This window comes from Ruditapes philippinarum, unplaced genomic scaffold (genome assembly GCF_026571515.1).
Source record: "Ruditapes philippinarum isolate M1 unplaced genomic scaffold, ASM2657151v2 ctg7520_1_1_1_1, whole genome shotgun sequence".
Taxonomy (NCBI): Eukaryota; Metazoa; Mollusca; class Bivalvia; order Venerida; family Veneridae; genus Ruditapes; species Ruditapes philippinarum.
In genome coordinates this window covers 61669-71170 of record NW_026862751.1, presented here as the reverse complement: position 1 = coordinate 71170, position 9502 = coordinate 61669, and the positions used below count along the sequence as shown (strand labels likewise).

General features: G+C 34.4%; 1 protein-coding gene across 1 annotated transcript; it reads right to left on the bottom strand.

Moving 5' to 3' along the window:
- Positions 1-699: 699 nt before the first annotated feature.
- LOC132720100 (uncharacterized) lies at positions 700-9502 on the bottom strand. The gene is made up of 4 exons (XM_060704088.1): positions 8805-9502; positions 5042-5200; positions 3124-3324; positions 700-1576 (listed from the first exon to the last, which is right to left on the bottom strand). The coding sequence occupies exons 1-4, from the start codon at positions 9369-9371 to the stop codon at positions 1487-1489; spliced, it is 1017 nt and encodes a 338-aa protein (XP_060560071.1). The 5' UTR covers positions 9372-9502; the 3' UTR covers positions 700-1486.

Genomic DNA, 9502 nt, shown 5'->3' with positions numbered 1-9502 from the left:
ATATAGTCTTACCTACAAAGTTTCATGTTGATATCTCTTATAGTTTTACAGCTTATGTCCTGGGACAAGATTTTTCTAAAAGGGGAGATAATTCAAAAAGAGACTTAACAGAGTTATGGTTCTTTTGCACTGCACAACTTCTCAATAAGATCTATCTACCTCTGATATCTTCTTATAGTTTTAAGAGTTATGTTCAGGAATTTAAAAAAAATTTTTCCCCAAAGGGGTTTTTCAAAGTTCAAAGTATGTTAAAATTAACAAAGGGCAATAACTCCAAAATTGGACAAAAAGAGTTATTCGTTTCTTCTGCACTGCACATCTACCATTGAGATCTATTCACCTACAAAGTTTCATGTTGATATCTCTTATAGTTTTAGAGTTATGCCCTGAACAAGATTTTTCTATAAGGGGAGAAATATTTCAAAAAACCAGGCAAAATAGAGTTTATGATTCTTTGAAACTGCACTCCCCTCGATGCCCTCTACCACTGTATGAAGTTTCAACAAATTACCTCCAAGGGTTTTCAAGTTATGCTCCGGACAAGACAAACGGACGACGGACGGACAGAGACAAAGGGGCCGACTATGCTCCGGACAAGACAAAAACAAAACACAAAAATACAACGGACGGGACGGACCAATTTTTCAGGTTTATTGAGCTATTTCTATTGTTCTTTTCTTTTTGTTTCCTTGTGGCTAACTATTGTTTCCTTATGAGCTAACTATTATTTACGGAATGAAGTCTTTTGTTCCCTTTTGTTCCAGTGTACTGTTAGTTAGCTCATATACCTGAAATGTTTGTGCGGACGGACAGACGGACGTTCCAACATTTTGGGTTTAGGGGCTATTTTCTTTGTTATTTCTTTGTTATCTTAAGGGCTACTAGCCCCTAAACCCTTTGATCACGGAATGATCTATTGTTCTCTTTTGTTTTCTTTACTGTTATAAAGCCCCTAAACCAAAATGTTTGCTCGGACAGACGGACAAGGCGCCGACTATATGCTCCCCCGAAATTTTTTGGGGAGCATAATAAAACCAGAAGTCTTGCTGCTTGTACACGTTTAAGTGAAAGCACATGGCCATATAACACAAAATTTCCATGGGTATGCTTTTCCACATGCTTATCGTGCAAGGTTTAACAAATTGATTACTCATGTACACGATTAGGAGGTCCCTGTACATGTGTATCGTTAGCGGAAAAAATATTTTATTATGATAATAATAATTTTGATGATAATAGGACTGAAATGTGCAATGTCAAAAAGGTGATCCTTAGAAACTTTTGAGTTGTATATATAACATACCTGATTTAGCCTTTTCATTTTGTATATAACAAACCTGATTAAGCCTTTTCATATTCTATATTACATACCTTTTTAAGCCTTTTTCCTATTGTATAAAACATTCCTGATTTCACCTTTTCATATTCTATATAACATACCTGATTTCGCCTTTTTTATATTTACAACATACCTGATTTAGTCTTTTCATTTTCTATACAACATACCTGATTTAGTCTTTTCATTTTCCAACTGTTTTTGTTGAGGAGAAACTTCTACCTTGAGTCTTTTTATCTCCTAAAACATAAAATATATGATTTTCTTCATCAGGTCCGTCTGAACTGTCATTTCATAACTCAATTAAATTTACGTACAAAATAGATTTTAACCAGGCAAATTTGCTTGATACACATATCACAACAGATAAGGAAGGTCGTCTTTACACCACAATATATACAAAAGGGACTGACGCTGTAATTCACTCATATAAAGATTGGTTGAAATCCCATCAGAGGTTTGACCTGTGAAGACCAGAAAAGAGTTAAAGACTTTTCTATTTTTGGCTCTGTCGGCCATTTTGGCAGTTATGCACACAACTAGGGATGGTTCTGATCACTCCAGTTAAGTTTGGTTGAAATCCCACCAGTAGTTTGACCTGTGAAAGGCAGACAAGCTTAATGCGGACGGACAACCAGACGGAGAACAGAAGGACAGACAGCGAAGGCGAAACAATATGCCTCCAATAAATTTTTGGAGACATAATTACAAAGCTTGCTAACCTTATGGTGTGCCTAATTTAAGATTATAATACAAGCATTAATGTTATCTTAGAACCACGGTATTATGTAATACACATACTGGTTGATCAACCTGAAACAAACAGTAAAACATGTACCGGTATATCAACCGGAAACAAACAGTAAAACATGTACCGGTATAGCAACCGGAAACAAACAGTAAAACATGTACCAGTATATCAACCAGAAACAAACAGTAATACATGTACCAGTATATCAACTCAAAACAAACAGTAATACATGTACTAGTATATCAACCGGAAACAAGCTGTAATACATTTGTTTGTTTATTTCATTTTTCGCCTTTTCCCAACAGTATTTCAGTCATATAGGCGTGCGGGTAGTTTCCTAACCATCGTTCCTGGAGAGTTACACCAGTACTAGACTACCACTAAATTCCTCCGTGCTAACTTACCAAAGCATCTCCTGGGGTCGAACACAAACCAGTGAGGAAACTGGATAAGAAGTCATTGACTCTATCCCCTCGACCACAGTAAGCTGAAATTCATGTACTGATATATCAACCAGAAACAAACAGTAATACATGTGCTGATATACAAATGTATATCAACCAGAAACAAACAGTTATACATGTACCATATATCAACCAGAAACAGTCAAAAAATGTACCGTGTATCAACCGGAAACAAACAATTGAACACATATACCATATATCAACTGGAATCAAACAGTAACACATATAACATAACTTATATCAACCGGAAACAAACAGTGATGCATGTACTGGTAAAGCAACCGGCAACAAAACAGTAAACGATATACAGGTATTTCAACCAGAATCAATCAGTAATAGATATATACCAGTATATCAACCGGAAACAAACATTAACACATGTACCGTTTATCAAGCGGAAACAAACAGTAATAGATATATACCAGTATATCAACCGGAAACAAACATTAACACATATACCGTTTATCAAGCGGAAACAAACAGTAACGCATGTACTGGTATAGCAACCGGAAACAAACAGTAATACATGTACTGGTATATCAAAGGGAAACAATCAATTGAACACATTCTACCTCTTTTTGCTCTGTCTCAAGAACAGTAATTTTTCTTTTCATCTCTGTACGTTCTTTCTCAGCTTCCAACACCTGTGCTTTTAGTTCAGTAAATTTATGTTTGAGCTCCTCATATTCCTCTTTTGTTGCAGCATTTTCTTTGATTTGAGTCAGAATTTCTTTAAAGTCTTCAGTGGTAATAATAAATTCCTTCTTCTTCAGCTTATAACAAGAAACAATTTTCAAATGTAGCTGCTATTTGATATAAAATATTTATAACATATCATATACAAGAGCTGTCGGTAGGACAGCAACGCTCGACTATTCTTAGTGCTTGATAGTAAAAAAAAAACTGCTTGATACAGTTACAGTACAGATAACGAGGAATATGCAAATTTCTGCGAGTATCAAGTAATCTCAAAAAACGTGACTCCGAGTGGATTATAAATTTCTCGTACACAAAAGAGTGACTCCGCGTCGACAACGAGTGACATTTAAGTCCACGGGACTCCGTGAATCTCCGAGCCAAAAAGAGTGACACACAGTGACAAAAACTTATGTTTTCTTTAATCACTGTCGCAGTGATTTAATAGGACTAGAGACATTTAAAGATTAATGAAGTTTATATAATCTGAACTATTCTTATTTCATAAAGAAGTATACAAAAAAGTTGGTCCGTTATTATATGTTTTTTTTTAAATCGTTTTTTGTTTTTGATAGAATTTCAGGTTCCTGTGGTTATTGCTACTGACCGAATTAATCGGGATAAAAATAAACTTGATGACGCTTACAGTAGTGTTTTTTCTAATCAAATGTACCTTTCAACTGTTTCACGGTAAATTGAAAACAACAACGGTAAAAATCACCTTTATTTTTAAATCGTAATCTAAAATGAAATGTAAAATGAGATTGCACTTGCATTTATTTACACCAGCTAGACACCGACATGGAGTTACGCGGTAATTCTCTCTCGGAGTCACATGCTCTTTTTTTCGTCTCGGAGTCATTCTCACCATAAGTTTCTCACGCGGAGTCACTCGTTTTTATGGACAAATACTCTCGCGGAGTTGCGAGAGGATTCCTCGATCCTCCGAGGATTTTGCATATTCCTCGTTATCTGCACTGTACCACCTCCTGTTTACAGGTTGGGGTCATAATGGTGAACAAGTGTTCAAAGTTTCAAAGCCATATGTCAATGGACTTTGAAAATATTTGAACTATTACAAAAACTTTAACGTAAATTCTAAGTCGAAAAAGGGGCACAATTCTGTCAAAATGCTTGATAGAGTTACCTCCTCCTGTCTACAGGTTGGGGTCATGATGGTGAACAAGTGTGCAAAGTTTCAAAGCCATATGTCAATGGACTTTGAAAATATTTGAACTATTACAAAAACTTTAACGTAAATTCTAAGTCGAAAAAGGGGCATAATTCTGTCAAAATGCTTGATAGAGTTACCTTCTCCTGTCTACAGGTTGGAGTCATGATGGTGAACAAGTGTGCAAAGTTTCAAAGCCACATGTCAATGGACTTTGAAAATATTTGAACTATTACAAAAACTTTAACATAAGTGGTTACGCCGACGCAGACGCTCGGGTGACTACAATAGCTCTACTTATTCTTATCGCATAGTCGAGCTAATAAGGTCAAACTTTATATTTCAAAATAATCTCAATTTTTACTCTTATACTTTGTTACGACTTCTAAAATCAAGGCAGGATTTATCGTCAAATTTTTCTATTTTCATTTATTTCATCTTTTACCTAATATTTACAAATAAAGATATGTATCAATATAAGTAAATTTAGGGCAGTTGTTTTAATGAAACAAATTCAAGCTCTTTTTTCTATTATCATAAAATTTACCATGAATTAATAGGTGAGCATATTTTAATTATTATAACTTAAGATTTCAAACTTATAATATATTATGTACACTTACATCTTGGAGTTTCCCGACAGCTTGCTGTGCATCTTGTCGATGTACAAGTTCTTTACCATCTTGTAGAACAGCTATCATGTCATCGATATAACAATTAGCCTTGCTCTCCTCTAGCTCCATACTGCTAGAGTGAAAAATCTCATTTCGGTACTGCCGTACCTAATATACAGAAAACAAATAATACAACATTCACATAAATACAGTGTTCAGCAATGAGACTAAACACAATTCCTAAGTTGAGAATTAAAACTGTAAATAAGGAGTTACTTTAAAGTACTTACCATAATAATCATTATTATTATTGTGTTTAAACTGCAGATTATATAAAAGCAAATGGAATAGAAATGGTTTTTGATAAATTTTATAATTATTTTACTGAAGTTATGGTATTTACGTGTTGCATTTACTTATAAAGCACAAATAACCTACTTCTGTACATTTTACAGTGAGGCTTAAAATAGAAATAGTTTTTGTTTCCTTCCCACAAAAATAAGAGCTAGCGAAAAGATTGTATTGCTGAAATATATTTAAGAATACAACTTTATGCGTAACAATTTTGAATCATTATTCATTTGTTGCAAATTGTTTCTCTGGCAAAATTAAACTGCATTAACCTCATAGTTATATATAATTTCATCTTAGTGCGGTAATGGGTAAACTCTTATAAAAATTCAACTAGAACTATCACTAAATGTGATTAATACCCCCGCAAGACTACTTCGGAAATGAGGATGTTACTAGTAACAGAATACCTTGTTAAACAATTGAAATACATTTATGGTTGTGGGCAATTAAAGATAGTTGTAGTTCTTGTATATTGCATTTCCTTTCAATGTGGTTGGCCATTGATGAAGTTTTATTGAATTACTCTGCAATAAGTCCAGAAAGACAAGGAAAAGGAAAAAAGGGCAATAACTCTATAAATACTGAAGATGGAGTTATGGTTATTGAACACTGCACTTCCTCTCATTGCACTTGACCATTGTATGAAGTTGTATTGAATTCCAACTACAAGTTTTCAAGTTATGCACAGGACAACAAAGTAACAAACTGTAATTAGTCAAAATAGAGTTATGGTTCATGTGTACTGTACTTCATCTCACTGCCCTTGACCATTGTATGAAGTCTCATTGAATTCCAACCATTAATCTTCAAGTTATGCACTGGACAATAAAAAGTTACAAAGGGCAAAAACTTTAAGATAAGTCCAGAAAGAGTTATGATTTCTGCACACAGTGCTTCCTCTCTATATACTTGACCATTATATGAAATAGTATTGAATTCCAACTAGTAGTTTTCAAGTTATGCTCTGGACAAGAAAAAAGTAATGGAAAAGCAACAAAGGGCAATAACTCTATAATTTCTCTGGACAGAGTTATAGTTCTTGTGCACTGCACTTCCTCTTATTGTGCTTGATCATTGTATCAAGTTTTTTTTTAATTCCAACCAGTACGTTTTAGGTTATGCTCTGGACAAGGAAAAGTATCAAAGGGCAATAACTCGGTAATTTGTCAAAATGGTGTTATGGTTCTTGTGCACTGCACTTCCTCTTAATGTGCTTGACAACTGTATGAAGTTGTATTGAATTCCAACCAGTAGTTTTCAAGTAATGGTCCGAACAAGGAAAAGTAACAAAGGGCGATAACTCTGTAATTAGTCAAGATGAAGTTACGGTTCTTGTGCACTTCACTTCCTCTAACTGTGCTTGACCATTGTATGAAATTATATTTAATTCCAACCATTTGTTTTCAAGCCATGCTCCGGACAAAAAAAGCAATGGAAAAGTAACAAAGGGCAGTAACTTTGTAATTAGTCAAGATGGAGTTATGGTTCTTGTGCACTGCACTTCCTCTCAATGTGCTTGACCATTGTATGAAGTTATATTGACTTCCAAACATTAGTTTTCAAGTTATGCTCCGGACAAGGAAAATACAACGGACCGCTGGACCGACCGACCAACCGACCACCGGGTGAGGCCGTCCTTAATAATATATATGTTTGCTATTGCCGACCCAGAGTTATAAAGAGTGGGTCGGTAGGTAGGCTTTTTTTTTTTTTTTATATATAATTTTTACTGAACATAAGTTAATACGCTTAGTACGTTGTAACAGATTGTGGAAATTTGGGCTACACTATCATCATCGGCAAAACTAACATGTTAAACACAGTCAAAAACAATAAAAAACATGTTCACTAGTAATCATAACATGAAATAAAAAAAATGACTATGTAGACATAAATTCAAGCATGGTCAAATTACCGATGTGATAAACTAATCCTGCGTTAAATTCACGTACGAACTGGAAAAATTATAGTGGATCACCAGGACATTTCGTTCTCATGGATGCATGATCATTACTCAATTTATTACAGGTCTGTAAAAAATAACACACGCAAGATTTGTCTCCTATAATTTCTGAATGGCGGATCGTTAAAATATTTCATTGTTAGTTCCCGAAAATTATCGCAGATTGTTGAAATTCCATAGCGCTAAAAGACACAAAAACACTCGCGCAAAAAAAGTAGCATCCATAGATAAAAGGAATATAATGTTTCCATTGTTAAATATAAATACAAAATTTACACACGAAATGACCTCTGACAAATGACTGGTCGGCTTCTTCTGAAGAATCTGTGAATCTTTGATGTTTACACACCTGTAGTTGTTGCCGAATCATCAAAGAAATGCCGACACTCAATCGACTTCCACCTCTTTTTTATATATCAGAAAAAAAAACTGTCATTTCTTTTTGTCAAGGAATGATTACACATGTTTAATTATTGCTCAAGTAAAAAATGTTGGATATTTATCGTGTCAATTATTGACATATTATTAATCGTAAGTGCATTTTGACATAGAGTTTAATTAGACGTATGTAAATCTGTGATTTTGATTGTGATATTTTATTTACATTTTTATGATCTTGAAGATATTTTGCAATAATTGTGTCTGCTATCAAAACAATAATGCATATAAAATGACCACAGCTTCCAAATAATTATTTTTTCGGTAAATTTTATGACAGAATCCCCGCTGCTACCAGAAATGTTTTATTGCATGGGCTAAGTATTTAATCTGTGTCGGCAGTCATAAACAAACAAACATGTACTCCAAAGCACATTAAAATTACCACATGGTAAACTAGTGACCATATAAATGCTTCACAAATATTCATTAACTGAACAAACATTATTTTTAATCCCGTTTCCACACCTTAATTTGATACGTTCTATTATTAGTTAATTTGACTTAATTGCCGCGCGCATGCAGTACTGCGTGACGTAAGGAAAATATCCTTCCCTGGTTGGTTGCTATTTATGTAAATACTTTAAATAGTAACGCACAGAATGCCCTCATGAATGATCACTCGTTACTTTACATATTAAATGTGTGATTTTCCTCCAATTTTATTTTTGTTTTCGAGGGAATTTTTTAGATGGAATGCCCTTGCTGATTTGGCGGAAATAAAAATAAATCTGATTTTTTTAAGCTGAAAAAAACTTTTGAGTCGGGGCATTTTCGCTGGGTCGGCCGGCAATAGCAAACAGATAATTTTTTAAGAGTGGCCTGACTCCTATATACCCCCCAAACTTCGTTTTTGGGGGGTATAATTAAGAGTTAACCAATAACTGCACTAAGGTAAAAATATTCTCTTTTGCTTTTATACTTAATTAACAGACTTAATATTACAGTAAAGCTTAATATTCTACAAAATTTAAAATAAACATAATAATTATACATGTAGTATACAAATCTAGTTACCTTTGAAAAAAGATTGTTTGGTCCGCTAACATTGCATCCAATGTGACTATGAAAGTACTTGTTATTTATGATAACATGAAGCAACCCAGTGCAATCTGTGTCGACTGCTGATGTCTTGTCCTTGTACCCAGGAGCATTTATAAAACATTTGCAAACCTCCCACGGTTCTGTCGACCACTGTTGGACAACACTGTTTTTCCAAAAAGGTGCCGGTGGTATTGATGCATGATACTGTATAATGCTGTCATAGATGGCACCACATATGTTGTTTGGACAGGGTCTCTTATTACTTGGAAAACAACAGTTACATTTATCTTGATTGAGGGGACATATCCCTTTTGAGACTCGGACATGATTTGGCTGGAGAGTTGTTATCTGACAGGCGCTACATGGTATGTTTGGTTGAGGAGTCTTTGTTTGTTGTATTTGGTTTATAATATATTTGTGCTGCTGTTTTCCTATGTCATCACAAAATGGCGCAAGTCCCTTTGTTAGATAACCCAAGCCTAGGCCTGCCTTAATCCACTGCCGGTATTTGTTGTTCTTTAAATGTATCTCATGTGCCATCTTGATTTCTAGAAAAAAAGAAATATTTTAAGCTACAATTTGTAAGAATCCAAGAAAAACCATTATTAACTATGACTGAACACAAACACTTGTATGCCATGTAAGCTGGTCCAAGTTAAGGGACCATGAAC

Excerpts from the sequence above, each read along its gene's own strand:
- LOC132720100 (XM_060704088.1), bottom strand. The coding sequence starts at position 9,371 with ATGGCACATGAGATACATTTAAAGAACAACAAATACCGGCAGTGGATT. Across the intron at positions 3,325-5,041 it reads CTGTCGGGAAACTCCAAGAT|CTGAAGAAGAAGGAATTTAT; the intron begins GTAAGTGTACAT and ends TCTTGTTATAAG. Across the intron at positions 1,577-3,123 it reads TTGAGACAGAGCAAAAAGAG|GAGATAAAAAGACTCAAGGT; the intron begins GTAGAATGTGTT and ends TTTATGTTTTAG.